At 44.0% G+C, this 18,247-nt stretch overlaps 2 protein-coding genes across 2 annotated transcripts in view; one reads left to right on the top strand and one right to left on the bottom strand.

Annotated features, from left to right (window-relative positions):
- The window catches only part of foxo6b (forkhead box O6 b), a 42,157-nt gene extending 27,535 nt beyond the window's left edge, over positions 1 to 14,622 (top strand). The window contains 2 exon segments of the mRNA XM_018701284.2: positions 10,420 to 11,937; positions 11,939 to 14,622. Coding sequence (XP_018556800.1) covers positions 10,420 to 11,937; positions 11,939 to 12,139 — 1,719 coding nt within the window. The 3' untranslated portion in view covers positions 12,140 to 14,622.
- rpl15 (ribosomal protein L15) overlaps positions 1 to 18,247 on the bottom strand; it is a 224,637-nt gene that overhangs the window by 204,457 nt on the left and 1,933 nt on the right. The gene's annotated exons all lie outside the window — the stretch shown is intronic.

Raw genomic sequence — 18,247 nt, forward strand, 5'->3', positions numbered from 1 at the left:
AGGCACTTTAAGAAAAGCTGATCACCTCTTCTTCGGGATTCTTTTATTCAGTCAAGGCTACAGTGTTCTATTAGGAAATTCTCAAGTTATGGATGAAAGGCCAAAGGCTGAACTTATTTAAATTATTTGAACATAAGAAATGGTTGTTATTCTTATAACAAGCAGTGTAGCAGTGTCTGATGTTAGTGAGTATGTTCTCATCTATCCAGTTCCACAAGTTAATCTAGCCTTTCTTGCTTTCCATTAATGTGCCATTCAGAATGTCTGATCGTTTCTGCCACTGTATCAGCTTTTGACTGTGAATCAGTGCGTTTTGTTGGAGGTGCCGTGTGTGGATGGATGTGACAGCTGAGTGTTGAGGTGGGTGGTGCTCCCCTGAGACCTGATGGCAGGTGTGATCAGGCCTGTTTCTCAGCTTCTCCTTTGGCTCCCATAGGTGTCACAATGCTCCACCTGGTGTGTGAAAGCTCCCAGAGGAGGGAGCCATGGAGGTGACTCCTTTTATGAGTGTGAGTCAAAGGTGGAGGTGACAAACTACATTTACTCTTCTTACTGTAACTGGGGGTTCTTTTTTAGTAATAATACTTATAAGCATCACAATGGTTGAGGGTTGGGTGTTAAGCAGCTCCAGCTTAGTTAAAATTAGCCAACAAGTTATCTATTCAGATAAAGAATGAATTCTTTTTCTTTTCTTTTATTTAGTTTTTGGAAAGTTGACAAGGACAGAAGCTAGCAAACGAACAAGGCTCGCTTGTTTGTCTGGTTCGTTAGCTAGCTTCTTACATCGTCAGGTAGCTTGATAGCTAAAAACAGTACAATTTAGGGTAAGCATTTTTAGCTTATGAAACCTTTGCTCCTTGTTTAATTCTCTGGGCCTTTGGGCAGTTAGCCTACAGGTTTTACCAAAGGGGGCTGAAAATACAAAGTGGACGAGCTTCGCACTAATAAAATTGAAAAGATAAGAGGAATAAAGGAAAACATTTCTTTTATTGTTTTTACTTATAAAGCCTTTTCTAAGAAGAATTAAAGAGTGAATAGCTCACTGTGTAGCTGTGATATCATGACCATGATACAGAAGAGAATGCTTTTTTTTAAGATAAACACAAGAATTATTTTTATTGATTCAATAAAACAAAAGAACGATTTTTACAGTGTTTTTACACAGCAAACAGTCTACTATAGTGCTTCATTAAAATTTAAGTAAAGTCCTGAAGCAGGACATAGTGGTGTTCCTTCCCCCTGGTGATCGTGATGTAAGGAAAGACAACAGGAAGGAAGCACCACTCATGTCCACTCTGGGTCCATCAGTCTTTACAGAGCTGACTGTGGCCTGAGGACCGGGCATCTCTGGCACGCAGGGAGGATTTTCCGATCCCCTGCCCCGCTTTCAGATGCTCGTTAATCTGCCGGCTCTATTTTTATCTGCCCTCTCCTCCCGCCCCTGGGCTCTCCGCCTTCACTTGCTCCTTATGTCCATCCGCAGAGGGAGAGGCTGCCTCGGCAGGCCGGCAGCTCCAATTAGAGGGCTGTCCACTGGGGATTGGGCTTGCTGTCCGCCCCTGGCCCCTCAGGCTCTCTTCTCGTCTACCTTTCTCAGGTTAGCCCCAGACGATGCCTCGCTCCCTGCCTCTCTCCACCCGTCTTTTCCCTTCCTGTCTGCCTTGTTTCTCTGCCCCCCCTGAGCTTGTGGAGCTCCACAGGGAGTAAGGAGGAGTGAAAGGCCTTCTGTCGCCTGAGGGCTGGCTCTAGTCCCTCGGCTGTACTTTGAGGAGAAGCTAACTGGTGCACCTTTCAGGAGGCGGCCTCAGTACAACTGCTGGAAACACTAACTCTGATCATATTGTCACAGCCACTGCCAGTGTACTACTGAAACTGCTGCTAGTACTATAACCACTATCATTCATCCTTCACATTGAAAAAGGAGGATTCTTTAAAAATTCTTCATGAATGAATCCTAGATCCAGTTTAAAAATACTTAAAAATATAGTTCCTCTCTTGTTTTCAAAGGGTTCTTTGTTTTAACCTGCTGAATTAGGGCATTCAGCCTTTTGTTAAAATGCTTTTTTTCATGTCACAAAATGTTTTTTACATTCAGAATAGTATAAATCAGAATCTTAAAGTTATCCGTAAGCAACTGTTGAATGATCTAATACACTAAATAACATGTTTCAAACTTACTGTTATGACTATATACTTAATAGTATTGCAGTATTTGTAGCTTTCCACACTGTGTTGGTCTTATTTTCAGGGCGGCAGCACAGCTATTGTTGAAAATGTGACTACTCATCTTTATTGTGATTGAATGGTCTGTGCTGTTTCAGGCCTTATATGCGACTAGGTTATTGTGTCCATTCAAAGTTCCTAGCAACACTGTATTCCTCTGGATGCTCTGACCTATTATTGTCCTGCAGTCTACAAAAAAGCATTTTTTCCCAGCTTAGCTCCCACCCAAACTCCACATGCTCACACCTTCTCCAACCCCATTAATCCCTCAGCCTCCCACTTCTTTATTTCCCTTCAAAGAGACAAGCGCTGCCCGTGACATCAGTCACAGGAAGTGAATCTTTAGCGTTGACTAATTTCCATCGATTGCCTCCAGACAGGCTTAGCAGACGAGACCCATTCCCACACAGAGCCTGGCTGCTCTCATTTAAGTCTCCCCGCCTGCAGAAAACGCTCCACAATGAACGCAGTCAGCGCTTTTATCTTCTCCCCCACTCCTGCTTATTATCAAATAAATGTGCGGCATAGAGAGATACCCATTGACAGGACCGTGCATAATGACTCCTGGCTGTGTGAAATGGATTAATAAATAATGGTTGAGCAAGGGGAGAAAACAGCTTTGCCTAGTCCCACTACTTCTCAACAAGGCGGCGTAGAACAATCCCCACAACACTCGGTGGGATTGTGCCGGACCACATCTAATGGAGCACTGCATGGAATTTAAAACACAACCCTCCTCTTGAATGCGCTGTGGAATGCGTCAGAAATTAGAGGTGGGCTCCTTAAAATGTGAAGCAGAAAGCACTAGAAAATCTACTACATGATGTTCTACTGAATCCTCTAAAGAATCCCCTCTAAGAGACTTCTCTCCTGTGTGGATAGAGAGGTAAAAGCAGCCTATAAAAATGTCCAGGAGCAGAACTCCTCTACAACCTGTTTCCCATCTCGCTGCTGACAGAGCTGCAGCAGAAGGTAAATCAGTTTCCTTTTTGCTTCTGCTTTCACGCTCTCGTGAGTATACCAACAGTTCAAACATACATATCCTGCAGTTTCCATGTGCAAACCCAATCGAACAGGCACATGGTTGTGCGTACAATCACCAGAGGCCTCCTTATTCTTAACAAAACATCCCCATCCATCCCCTGTCAGTGACATATTGCTTCATTAACACTCTTGGCTTTGTGTATATTGACAGCTTTTTCAAAATGGCAGAGAGTAAAAGTGTTCCTGCTGCCTGCTCTGCACCAAAGGGGCTTAAACAGACTATAAAACCCAAACTGAGGCTGTGATAGTGAAGTACGCTCTGACTGTCACTGTACCCCTGTGCCAAAGTAATAAGTCTGAGACACGAGGTGAAAAGGTCTCAATCTCCTTAACGCTAGATTAAGGAGCAGCTTGATCAAGGCGTCTTAAGTGCTTCATTTTGGAATCAGGATCAATAGCCGCTAAGAAGAATTGAGCTAGGAGCTTCAGTAGGTAGAGCTGATTGAATAGAGGCTAATGACTTCTCAGAAGCCCCTTACAGCAGAGGAATAGCTCATACAGTATATCCTGCTTGTGTTTTTATTTTAGTTTAAATTACACAGAAGGGTTCATCTGTTTCCCGGCTCAGGTTCTCACAGCAGTCTGACAAAGTAACGTAGCCTTGTATTAGTGTGGACATCCAAACACACAGGACTGTGGTGAAAAACATGTTTTCCACCAGGAGCGGCGACAACAGTAAGGCTGTGATGTGACGTCGATGGGGTCAATCCAGATTTATTTTGAAGACCCCTGAAAAACCTGTGCTTGTTTTTCTTGGCTCCCAATAACTGCCTGACCAATTATGTCTATCAACACCGCGCCCACCCTCAGTCGCCATGATCCGACCAATCCCCACCCTGTCTCTGTGGTTTCAGGGTGAAACCCAGCTGAGGAGTGCCCAGAATTAACCAGGATTAGCCTTGGATTGTCGGGGATTACTCAGGCTGGAGGGGGATTAAGTATGATTGCCAGTTTGGGGTGGGTGGGGGGATGTGTGTGAGTCTGTGTGCGCGTGCACATCGAGGTGAACATGTGTCAAGTTGTGAAATATATATGGTGGCGTTTGTTTACATTTGTAGCACATGTGTACAATACTGTCATGACTGAAAAGTCTTAGATATGATTTGATTCCATCTTTAACAGTCTACAAAGAGGTGTGGAAATGGCTGGAAACTGTTTTTTCCTTTGCGGTGTGACAGGGTCCAGATATATTTTAATATTCGTTGTTCTGTAGAATTAATATGGAGGCTTTTCTCTACTCCGACACAAAGCTCTGTTGAGAGAATTGCTAGTAACAGAGAGACAGCAACAGGGAAAAGGGTGCAATGGGTTACATCATTCTTGTTGCTATGCAACACAAACTGGATAATTTGCAATAGATGTAATTAGCGTTAGCTAGCTAACCCAGAATAAAAAAGGGACAAGGGGGTTGAAAATAATAATAATCAAGAAAATTAGCCATTGCTCTGTTATTGCTATTCTGAAATGGAGGACGTGGGCACACGGCATCCTGCTGAAGAGAACACACAGTTTCTGACCACTTAAAAAGCTGTTTGGAGACCGGGTCTCAATAAAAATGTAGGCACAGGGGGTGGACATAATAATAGCAACTCCCAGTGCAATGTAACGTTCAGTTACAGAGGGGAATCAACATTTCTCAGCTTGTCACAGTTTTAACACAATCTAAAGCAAAGGATTTGTATGGATAACAGTATGAAACCATAACCACTAGTAACTCCTTTCTTCTGTAGGATTATAAATGTGGCATTGAAAATCATAACATGTCAAAACATTAGGTAATGAGAGACGTACTGTGTCACTAGGCAAAACATTTCAGATCCATGTGTTTCATAAGTTTACATCTTACAATCTAATTGCTGATTAACTGATCATTTACTTTAAAGGCAAATAAAACTTTTACAGAACAATTCTGCATATTTGCAGTGATGACATATCACAAGAAGCCAACCACAAATGTTTCACAGTAACCTCTTAGAGAGAATATAGAGAGAATGTTTGACCTGACATGATTTTAGGAAACTGTAACTGTCACTTTTGCTCTGACTGCACAGTAAAGTGCTAAACTTGAGGAAAAGGGAAAAAAAAACTGTTCAGAGAGAACGTTCAGTGTGTCATTTTGTTCCTGTTTTGTTCCTCTTGTTTAAGTGGCTAGGGGTTAGCCTTCTATAGACTTTCTGCTCTCGTCAGTAGTTGTAATGTTATGCACAGCAATGCTCATCCACCCTGTAGTCTCACATTCAGACCTTTAGTGCTGGAGGACAAAAAGTTTTCTAGCTTCCGGGTTTGCTTCCAAGTTGGTTGTGCGGCCCACTGCACATGCACATTAGTGTTTCCCTCACTGGCACCAAATGCGTGTTCCCGCTTGGCCCATAGACTTTATGTTGTAATGACGTCATAAAAACAAAATTCACTTTTATAGGTTCTGGGAAAATTTTTACGAGTGTAAAACCTCCATAGATTGAAAATTCATAATAGAAAGAATAATTATTTGTTTCATGGGTACCTCTTTCATAATGGTTTTTCATAATTCAGCAGGGGATTTTTTTCATTGTAATACCAAAAGTGGCCACTGGGACAAATTGGTGGTACAGTGGCTTTATCGTATCCAATACTTTTCATCCCACTCTGCCCATGGCTCTGCCACCAAAGCTGTGATTGGACAGTTGATTGTTTTGCATTTTGGCATTGATAATGCAATTTCCACTAAAAAAAAAAAAAAATTGTCGTGAAAACTATTGACCATGCTTTGATTTTAGTTTTATCAGGTGTTGCTGCCCTCTGCTGGACAACAACTCTTCACGTTGTTTTCTGTGTTTGATTTTAATGTGGCGAATTCCCATCACAATGAAAAAACAATTATTCTATTCTTATTACTATTAACTAATTGTCATTTAACATGTGTTTTCTATTTAATTATGTTATAACAAAACATGTATTTGACTTTATGTCTATGCTGGCATTCATTTAGGCATTTAAAATCCTCCATACATACATTGTTACCTGGAATTTTGAAAAAGGTAAAAGTGTAAGAACTTGGTGTGTCAACAGATCTGTGTGTCCATGGACCATTAGCTAACCATTGGACTGACTACCCTCTGACTCAGTGAAAGCAGCAGTGTGTCAAGATCAAATTCTATTTATGTTTAATATACAGTAGTGGAGCTGGATACAGTGCAGTGGGATGGATGTGAGACCAGATTCAGTCACAGTTTTCTCTGCAACAGTCCATCTCCTCCTGCGTTAGCAGAAAGGCAAAGGCTGAGAACAAGGGGAACAAGCTTCTCCATTTCAGAATCAGTCTTTCTGACAAGTTAATATATACACTGAAGCAGGGATGGGCAGCTATGTGCCATGGAGGGCTGAGAGGCTGCAGATTTCATTCTAGCCAAAGACTATGCTGAGCGATTTCACTGATCAGCTCCTCCACTGTGACAGACGGTGTGTTAATCAGGGACATCTCCTGCTATATGGCCTTTGATTGCTATAATAACCTGGAGTCGCTCCACCTTCCTATTGCATGTGATGGTGCAGTCCTGTAACAGAGTCATAGTGATTTATGAGGTTTTTCGATTTTTCTTTTGTTTTCTTGTGGCGTTGTCCTTATTGTAACATTTAGCCATGAAACACTGTTGTAGTCACTATAGAGGATAACAGCATCCTTGAATAAATGTAGTGTATTTAATCTTTTTGGGCAGCAAAGTTATTTCCACTATGTTTGTCTGTTGTTGGGACTGACTGAATAGTTGGTTGTTTTTGGCTGTTTGCTAATGAGGTTGGGACTTTTAATTGACTGTGTGTGTGTTAAGTTTTGCTTCCACTGCATGTGTCCCTCCTCTAACAGTATATCTTTACCAGCTGATGCTGTGGCTAAGTGTTTTTTCAGCTGAAGCCACAGTTGCCACAGTCTTGTTTCACCAATAAGTGTTCCAAACTCGATGAACTGCCCTCCCCAACAATTTTTTTTATCAGCATTTTTAGTATATATTATTATATGATCCTATAGCCTGCTGCAGTACAGTATTGTACTGCCAGCAGGCCTATAGGATGATCTGACACCGCTATGATCTGACACCGCTATAGTTAAGGTTTGGTTAGGTCTAGGCACAAAAACTAAATGATTAAGGTTAGGGAAAGATTCTGGTTTGGGTTAAAATTACTGCTTTGTTAAGGTTTTGGAACATTTGTTTGCATGGTTAAAACAATAACTACTTAGTCAAGGTTAGGGAACAACTGTGGTCCTGGGCAAAAGAAACCAACTTTGACTGTTGAAAATGTAGAAAATGGGAAGTAAAGCAGTTTGCTTCTGGTGTAATCTGGTTGGATACACATTTATTTTCTTATATATATATATTATATATATAAGAATATATTGCATACTGGTTGTCTATTTAAACTGCAGTATATGAAGTTTAAAAAACTCTAGAGGTCTCTTATAGCGTCGGTCTTTTGCTAATTTGTTGATGATTCATTGGAGCCTTATTGCACCACAGTGTTCATATAAGGGGGTGGACAATCAGAAAATTAAAACATTAGGTGGTGAGTATCAGCACCGTTTTTTTCTTCGATTTGCAGTTTCAGTACAGAAATGTCCATCTCAGCCTTTAAAGAATGTCAGCTTACTCTTATTATATACAGAGGACAATGCAGAGAGCTGCCACATTATAATACTATGTATCAGCAGGTGAAGGAACAGCAGTTGTGGTGTAATTGTTGCTCTTGTAGTTGTACAGCAGCTCTCTCTCTCTCTCTCTCTCTCTCTCACTCACACACACACACACACACACACACACACACACAACTGCTAATCACAGCTTGGTACAGGTAGTAAGGCATTGGGACTACTGGTGATTGAGCCTCCCTGGTGGATTGGAAGCAGGAATCTGACAGACTCAGATAAAAGGCTGTTTGGAGTTGCCTGCAGCATCAAACAGCATCAACCCCCCCCCCCCCACACACACACACACACTCACAACCCACCCACCCCCATCTCTTCCCCACCATCACCTCCACTCTCTTCATTTCTCCCTCTTTTGGTTTACTCTGTTGCCATGGCTACGCCCAGCCAGAGCCGTCATGTTGAGGAGGAACCTGTCAGGGTGCCGCTCTCAGATCACCTGATGCAGGTCGCCTCCACTGGCGGCCTCTTTCACACAGCGTCATCGTTCAATTTGGCTTTGATTAAGTCTGTGCTCCATAGCGTGCCGCAGCTGAGAAGAGAAGTCGGTGTATTTCGTCGTCAAACGTTGAGCATGTGTAATTTTGCCGACCTGGTTTTTTGGAGAGGACCCCTCTGAACAGCAGGAAAAAAAAAAAAAAACATCTCTCCTATCCAATTTCCACGTCTGTGAAGAGTCTAGCCAAAGCAGTGTGATTTGAATGGCGGATTGGATGAAATTACCTGTTAGGAGTCATGCTGAGGGGATGGGTGTGTGTGGAGGGGTCTTTTCTACATGAATGAGAATAGTAGTAAGATACAAGAGTGATCTGAAATCCACTTAAAGCTAAATTCCCCCTGTAAACATTTTGCCAGAAACCTATTACCTGCTGTTCTGGATGCTGTGCTTTTCATATTAAGTCGCAACAACAAAGAGATGCCACCTCTTTCAGCTGGCTGTCCAGTTTGCAGCCATGCGGCTCTGTATGCAGCCAGAGTTAGTGGAGTACATATGCTGACTGTATGGATTGCACTGAGGGGTGAAATGTAAGCTGGCCCCCTGTTGAACACAGATTTGCATCTCTTGCTGTTTTTTTTTTGTTTTTTTTGTATTTGCTCTTCTTTCAGTGTGAATGAATGAATGAAAGAGGGGAGAAGGGGGAGGATGGAAGTTGTATGAGGTGATGAGAGGATGGATGTGGAGCGAGGGAGAGAATGAGCAATGTCGTGATCAAGAGACGCTGGGACTCAGAGAGGGAGATGAATGGGGCCGAGAGCAGGAAAATTGGACAGGAGGCGGGGAGTGAATGAAGATAGAGAATGGCTCGAGATATCAGGAGACAGAGATTGTGAGCTATGTGCAGGTAATAAACAAGGCAGAAATAGATAGATATCTCAAGAGAGGAAGAAGAAAAGTGAGTGATTGCGCGGATGGAGTAGAAGTTGGGGTTTGAGGGGGGTTTGTTTCTCCCAAAAGAGCAAAAAAGGCAAAAGAGAGGGAAAGAAAGAGAAGGCGAAAAAGGAAAGGGAGGAAAGCTGGAGAGAGTGTGAATAATGACACAAACAGGAAAGATTTGGATGAACACGCTGTACTTAAACTAACTTGGCCAGCTGAGATGATGTGTATCCCTGCTAAGCTCTCCTTTAGGCAGGCTTAGATCTCATCAACTCACTCCAGGTTGGCACTAGCTTCAAATGCCGCTGCGGAGCCTTGGATTAACCATACAGCCGTCACTCTCCGACACTTAAACAGGGGTCTGGAGAGGCTTATCCCCCCCCCCCCCCAAAATCGCCCACAACTGCCACATCCGTCCCCTTCAAAGTTACACACAGGAAGACTTCATCATAACGATATCTGCCATCATTGCCTACGGTTATGTTAATTGTGCCACGATTTTAAAAGAGGTTAAATGAGCATGTCACTCCCCTTCTCCCTCCCGCTGTTTACTTTGCCTCTATCTTATCCCAGGCCTCTGTATGAATGTTTCTTTTTTCATTCTGGTGCTCTTCCAGATCTTCTCCTGCCAAACCCCCCCCTCCCTCCAATACTCCCTCCCTCCCTGTGTCTGGTTGGATCTCAGGCTCTCATATTTGGAGGCCCTGCAATCGATACAGGCTGTCTGTGATTGGGTTGCCTCGCGTGATTCATTTCTGTAACCTTGGTGATGGTTTGATGTGGAGGCTGCACCCATGTCCATATTATGACTCAGTGAGCGCGTGTGGAGAGGAGAGGTTGGTCAGGGGAGGTATCGATTGGTCCTTCACTCTCCCTGTCCTCTTTGCTCTCCCCTCCATCTCCCTTTCTTTCTTTATCCATCTTTTTTCTCACTTGCCGTGCAGCCTTGATAGTTTGGCCATAATTTGAAATGACTTTGTGTTCTCAAGAAATGATTATTTAACCCTAAATGTTCCCTTGAGTGTTAATGTTTATCTTTTTTTTCTCTCCCTTTTCTGCCTCTCCCTCCCTCTCCCCCCACCACCTCTTTCTCTTGTTGCAGAACTCAATCAGACACAATCTGTCCCTGCACAGCCGCTTCATACGGGTGCAAAATGAAGGGACGGGGAAGAGTTCCTGGTGGATGCTGAATCCGGAGGGTGGGAAGATGGGAAAGGGACCACGACGACGCGCGGCCTCTATAGACAACGGTACTCGCTACCTGAAAACCAAGGGTCGCATCAGCCGGAAGAGAGCAGGCGCTATAGGCCTTGGACGGGGTCAAGGTCAGGGGGGTGGACCTGCATTGCAAGGCTCCCCAGAGCATGGCAGTCCAGCAGGGAAAGGAGGTGTGGGCATGGGGAGTGAGGAGTACGACACCTGGACGGATCTCCATTCCCGCACCTCCTCCTCTGCCTCCACACTTAGCGGCTGCTTGTCACCGATTCTGGCTGAGGCGGAGGCTGACGAACCAGAGGAGGGCGGACTGTCCTGTTCAGCCTCCCCTCGACTGTACCCCAGTCCCACCAGCACCCGTTCCCCAGCCCTGGGCACTGGGGGCCACTGCCCCACTGTGGAACTGCCCCAGCTGACTGACCTGACTGGGGCAATCAGTCTAGATGAGAGTGGCTACCCCCAGCCACCGCAAATCAAATGCAATGGTTATCCCTATGTGCCTGGGCCCAAGGCAGAGGGCTCCTACTGTGGGCCCATATATGGACAGCCTTCCATGGGCATGCTCCGGCACCACACTCCCATGGAGACCATCCAGGAGAACAAGCCAGTCAGCTTCCAGCGCCCAATGAGGGGCTACTCAGAGAACAACGCCCTGCAGAGCCTGCTTACCGGTGGTCCTTCATACTGCAACAAAGACACAGTGCTGGGCCAGGGACGGGAAACACACACACTAATAACACAGGGAACCAATGGCGTTCACAGCCAGCACAACCACAATCAGAATCGCAGCCACAATCACAGCCACAATCACAGCCAAGAGCATGCCCACAATCCCAGTCTACACAATGGCCACGGCTCAGTCCATGACCAGAACACAACCCACCATCAGAACCATAATCAGGGTCACAAACACCAAGCCAGCCTCGACTACAGTCACAGCCACAAGCCCCACCCTTCCCATGAATATGGTCCTAGTCACGAGCATGGTCACAGTAACAAAGTAACCCCCAGCCACGATCACAACCCTCGCTCCAGCCAGAGTCACATGCACAGCCACAACCCCCATAACCCTATGCACAGCGGGCCTCACCCACAGGCCCTCTCCCCACGGGTGAGCACTGACATCCTGCAGCCCTACAGCCTCAAAACCTCTAACCACTATGGGCCCCGCCCCCACCTCCCAACATCGCCATCCCTGCCGCCCAACCCTGCAGGGGTCATGGACGTTCCCCAGGACCCCTGTCGCCTGGCGTCCGCGCCTCATCCCCGTCACCAGCCTTACCCAGGAGCTCACCATCAGGGTATGACCGACTCCTGGCACGGCTACTACCACAACAACCACCAGCCGGGAAACACTGGTTACCAGGGGCAACAGCACAACTCCCACAGTAGAATGGCTGCGAAGTCTGGAAATGGAAACCATATCTAATAGCCTGGACTGTGATGTAGACTCCATCCTGCTCAATGACTTTATGGAAACAGAGAGCATGGACTTCAACTTTGATGGCTCTCTGTCCCAGGGTGTGGGCATGGGGATGGGCGTGAGCCTAGGGGCATTTGCTTGCCCTCCACCGGCACACAGCAACCAGAGCTGGGTGCCGGGGTGAACCCAAGTCCAAGGGTTTGGATAGACACATGACCGCAAAGCTCACCCACTGGGCCAGGCTGCTGGTGGGCTGTAACCTTGGACTGACTGACTGTGATTCTGTTTCTATGAGACTGTAGAGCAAAATATGTATTGTCATTTTGTTTCCTGGGGACTCCCTACACCCCCATCCTACTCTTCCTCTCTTTCCCCCCTGTAAAGCCTTCTGTCTCCAAATTGAACCTGCCCTCAATGAGCCCACTGCTAAAGACCCCGTTGTTCTTGCCCCTCAGTTTTTTTTGTTCTGTTCTGCCTGTCCTAAGCTCTCAAGCACTTTACATCCATCCTTTCATACAGATGCAGTAACACAAAGACCAGGCAAAGTCACGTTGTGTGTTGGCTTAAGTTTAATGTATGCAATCCACTTTTACAGTATTATCTCCTCCTACAAAGGAGGTGTTGTTTTTGACTTTGGGAACATGATCAAACAGCTGCATAAATATCATTCAGCGTAGAGGTGCTCTCAGATTGGGGGTTAAAAGGCAGGGGAGGCTTTTTGAGGATGAAGTAAAGAAAAGGAGGTTTTAAGAAGAAGAAGTAAAGAAGCAAAGGAATGGAGGGATAGAAAGGAAGGGAACTCCAGGGTCAGTGTGACTTCTCTCCCTGGTGGACAGTGGTGTTTCCTGTTCGTTTCAGTGCAGGAGGACAGTCATCCATCAGGCAACCATCAGCACCACTCCATTGAAATGCAACGTCCCTTCTTTAATCTCCAAAGTAATGCCAGAGTGATGCATCACTATTGCAAATCTAATGCGCCACTCTGTGTTTTTTCAACCCCCCCTTCAGCTCCGGACACACCAGCTTAATGTGTTTTGGCGAAAGTGATGATTAAAGTCACTCTGCACTAAATGGGGGAGGGATTGAAAGGGGTGGTGATGGGGAGGGGGGGGGGCATTGAGGGGGAGATGATAGGAGAGGAGAAATGCAAATATTCCCTCTGTGCCTCTTCCTCTCCATTTTGTGGATTTATGTAGCTTTCCCCATAATGAAATAAGCAACGATCAGAGCCTGCTGTACATCCTGAGGAGCTCTCTGATTGGCCTGTGCTGGGCTGCCTCAGCATGGCTCCTTCACCGGCTGACCCCAGAACAGCTTAGTGAGCAGCAGTGGTCAGGCCAGGATGTTGATGGAGCTGCCGTCCTCAGACCCCAGGCAACCTTGTCTAATTCACTAACACCCAGGTTCAAGCCCCACTATGTGCTTTTACTCCTGCAAATTGCACACTGATGAACAACGTCAGCAGATTACTATTTGGTGCTATCTCCTCTTCCCAGGCTCCCTCCTATCGCGCCGCCCCATCCCGAGGTTACTCGGAGGGTAAACAAGAGTAATTAACCGCCAAACAAGATGGATGATTTATGCAAGTGTGTGTATTCGCTCATTGGCACAAAGTCATAATTCTTCCCCCCGCCAAGCTCAAGGAGGGCGATTTTTGAGAGGTGGTGTCCAGCAACAAGGTAAAACGGCTGGCAAGTGGTGTGCTTACAGTGTCCTTCAAGCATCCCCTTTTCAAGCATTCCCCACCCCATCCTGACCATAGCTTTACTTTGCTGTTGTCTTTTCTTGTGCTTGTTCCGTGATTGTGCAGTTGTCTGTCCTGTTTCAATACAACGTGGATAGGAGCTTTCGTGTGCGTTTTATTTTTCTTCGTTCCCGGAGGGAAAACAGGCAAAAGGGGACAATCGCCAAACCTTGTCCTGGCACCTGTCCCACTCAAGACAGAGAGAATAGGAACAAGAGAGAGAAGAAAGGTAGACAGATACGGCAAGAGACTGAATGGGAGGGAAGCTAGATGAGTGGGCAGTATCTGTGAGACTGGGAGAGATTTTCCAGCTCGGTAGCTTTCTGTAGAATTGGCTGTTTGAATCAGGCCAAATGTCAAGTGCTACTCAGCCAGCTCCAGCGAGCTTTGACCAGAAAGCCACTTCTCCCTCCTGATCAAGGACAATGACGGGTATTTCCATACACATTTCTTTTGCTTTCTTCTTTCCTTTTCATGAGTTAAGATGGCCCATTGTTGTAACCCAACTGTAATTTGTTCTCTGGCCTGTGTGCATTTGTGTGTCAAGCTTCTCGTGGGTGTGCGGGCGTGTGTGCACGTGTGCGTGTAGCGCAGTGATGTACAAGAACTGATTAAGGGAATATTGTTGAGAACTAACTTGCCCTGGTATTGTCCATGCCTGGCTGAGTGCAGCATACATAATATATACAGTTTATATTTATTGGTTAGGGAGATGGGTCTATGGAGGACCGCTCAGACCCGTCACTGCTTTGTCTCCTTGATGACAAAGAGGCAGAATGCTATTTCAGTTTGACTACATTCATTCTGTACATAATCTATATTGAGAAAATTGTATTATAATTTTTTTGAAAATATCAATTTCTTTTCTAAAATGATGTATCTGCTCATCTGGTGACCGTAAAATAAAAACAAATAAGAACATAGATGTTTTTTTTGTGTGTGTGTCTGTTATTTCATAATCAAACATAATCACACGTGCCTTGCTGTGAGGTGAAAACCCTGTATCTCCTCTATTAATAGAATCCAAAATCATGAATTACAAAGTTACCTCAGAGGGCCTTACAACCTTTACGACATGTGACATCCTCTATCCTTAGACAGATGTTCAATAGATGTTGTGTATAAAGAGAGGGCAGAATATTGACAAACATTAAGAGCAAACATACATGAGTAATATGAGTCGGAGTCTGTTTTAATGTGTGGTTTATTACAGTTAAGATAATATTTTTGTGGTTTGTGCCCTCATTTTTAACAGTTATGATAACACACTCAGCTGAATCATTGCCAAATTCTAGAAACATGGCAACATTGCTGCAATGACAGGGCAGTGAGAGAGGTTTTAAATATGCCAGCAGTTTAACCACTTTATCTAAACCACTTTATTTGGAGGTAACACTGAAAAAGAATGAACCTAATGTATGTCAGAAATAATTCCTCATTGCTCAGGGAGACTTTACACATGAAAAGTACAGTAAGTTAGTAATGATGGTCAGTTTCACTAAGAGGGCAGTGTTTAAACTGTGACAGATGACCCTGTAGTTCCTAGATCTCATACAGTTCATACTAAACATGTTGAAATAATGACAGGAACTACAAAAATAAGAACAGTATTATAATGAACTGAAATTAAACCGTCATTATTTTTTTTTACTGTCACACATGAAAATGACTAAAACCAGAGTTATGAGGTTTTCACATGAACACTTACATACATACATTATAAACTGATACATTTGACAGTTGACATCAGTGACTCAGTGGTTGTACAGTGGCACATCATTAGCTGTATGTGTCAGGTGAATACATCTGGATACGTGTGTGTACATGACAAAGTGGGTGAGGCCTGTGTGTTTACATGTGCATTATTGTACACGCATCTTTATAGAACTTAATAATGTATTGGTGTGTATATTCATAAATATGTGTACATAAGGGAGCATGTGTTCTGTGGAGTGTATGAGTGTGTGTGTGGATACTGTATGTGTATATATATGTGCCTGTGTGTGTTTGTGGGAACATGTGTATTACTGAGAGTTTAACACACCAGTATATCACCCCATACCTCCGTTTTGTTCCTGTCTGAGTGTGTATTTTTGCACAACTGCCTGCATGCGTACGTGCGTGTGTGTTTTGGTGTGTGTGTGTGTGTGTGTTCCTAGTCTAGCGCCTGTGTGATAAGGCTCGTTAGCAACCCGATGCCGTGCCACAGCTGTGTCTGTCCCAGTGGAGGCTTCCTCACTGAGGGACTGCCTGCATCTGCACTGCCATACTGTGCCACACACACACACACACACACACACACACACACACACACACACCACAAAGGCATACACACAAGACTGTCCTCATCGCCCCCTCACCTCTGTTACTGTGTGTGTGGTGTCAGCCTGCAGAGAGAAAGTCAAAGCAATAAATTGTTAGTTAGCAGCAGCTCACCTGACAAGATGGCTGATCCTTGTACACCTGGGAAGATGGCGGCACCCAGAGCTACACACACACACACACACACACACACACACACACACACTGTCAGAAGCCAATAACAGCTCTCCATCATCCGCAGCTCATGCCGTTTTATAAAATATGCCTCTCGGATGCTAGTTAGTTCATCTGGTAGAGAGAGGAAGGTTAGTGTGAGACAGAATGCATAATAAGGACAGGGCTCCCGCTGCACTCCATGCAAATGTGAAGCCTGACGTGTCAGAGCTGTGATGGATCTGTTCTGACAGACATGGTGACAGCCTGGTGACAGCAACTTAAAAACCTACACTCCCTCTCCCTCTCACTCTCTCCCTCCTCGTATATATTTACAACCGGAGCATCTTAATGCACTTTTCCTCCCTAATCTCCCATGTTCCTCTGCAGCTAGTTCAGAGACATCCCCATATTTCACAGGATATGGAATTTTGTGATCTGACAAAGGTTGTAGGCTGATATCTGAGCTCTGTACTAGTGTATGTATCTGCATAAACTGTACAGTGCTGTATAATGTGTATAATATTAGAGACACTAAGATTCTTCACTGAAATCCAAGACTGTAACTACTAATCAGTCTCTTTCGGAACTGAAATCCAGTGGTAGTTTTGTAAATGAATAGCAAATAAGTTATTATGATAAAACTGGTCCACTGTGGTTTCTTTGATGATTACAGTCAAACAAAAGAATCCCTGTATAAAAAGCTGTATCATCACTGCACTAACACTAAAACATAAAGACCTAATGTTGTATTTGCATCTTTACTCAAAAGATAAAAAAACAAACCAAAAAAAGCCTCTTCTTTTAATGCCTTTTCTTTGACAGCTGTTTTTTTTTAAAGAAAGGATAAACATTTCCAACTGTAAATTAAAAAAATAAAAATAAATTCCCCCAATATTAAAGAGGAGCTCGCAGTGTTTTTTGGCCCTCAGTATTGTCTGCAGTTTGGGACAGAGCACTAACTGCTGCCCCTAAACAGGGGCCAGGCCTGTCTCTGCAAATTCACAGCACACCATGTATACTGTAACCATTTTATTGATATATTTATTCTATTTATTTATTTACTGTTTATGTCTGTAACCTTTTAGTTTTATTACTACACATGAAAATTGCTTCAATAAAATCTGAAAATAGTTAAAAACAGCCTAGTGTCTTCAGTTTCAATAGTTAGCCAATTGCACTTCCATAATTAAAGCTACAGGCATAAATATTCATAAATGTTTGTGCACTTTGTGAGTGTTTGTTGTACACCTGGCATTTCCTCAGAGCTCTGACGTGTGTTGATCTTAATGAAGCTCTGGTACCTCTGAGTAACTAGAGCTACTTCCACATTACAGAAAAGAGTATACAGCTCTTTACTCTCTTTATTATTTCCAAGTGTTCATATCATTTATTAGTTTTTTAAAATATAGAATAAACTCAGAGAGGGTAGTTGTAACATTATGACATGTTCAGAATGGTCCTGTTAGTAGCAAACCATGTCCTTTGCTCCTGAACATATCTGTAATTTTGCTGCATTTAGCTTCACTTTCTGTCTTTTTCTACACTGCTCATCCACATGCACTCCACAAACTCACTGAATTTTGTGTTGACGAATACGTGCGTTGCGACCAGTCATGTGTGATGACAGGCAGACATCATGCCATCAGGTTAAAAGCAGGAGGGCAGGGTGGATGGTCTGCAGTTCTGACAGACTGTAGACAGACCAAACAGAACCCAGTGTGGTTTTCACTTTGATTTGCCTGTTTCATTTTGCATTGGCCAGGTCGCTGCAAATTTTCCCAGTGCTCAATACATCTTTGATGTAATTGCATATGTAAATGAAAATTCAGCCAAATTCCTTTTAAGTTTATCCAGTCCTTGTAATATTTAATCAGACATGTACAGATATAATATACAGATATTAAAATATACTGATCCAATTTGAAACCACTGTTGCAATCAAACCTTTAGCTTGCTTTTTGATTATATTTTTCATCTATAGAGCAGAGGAATAAACACACTACACAGCACCTAAAAGGTATAGGGCAGAGTTAACTCCTGGGCTGTGTATCCTCTCCACTCAGCAGCAAT

Source organism: Lates calcarifer, linkage group LG3, assembly GCF_001640805.2.
Source record: "Lates calcarifer isolate ASB-BC8 linkage group LG3, TLL_Latcal_v3, whole genome shotgun sequence".
Taxonomy (NCBI): Eukaryota; Metazoa; Chordata; class Actinopteri; family Centropomidae; genus Lates; species Lates calcarifer.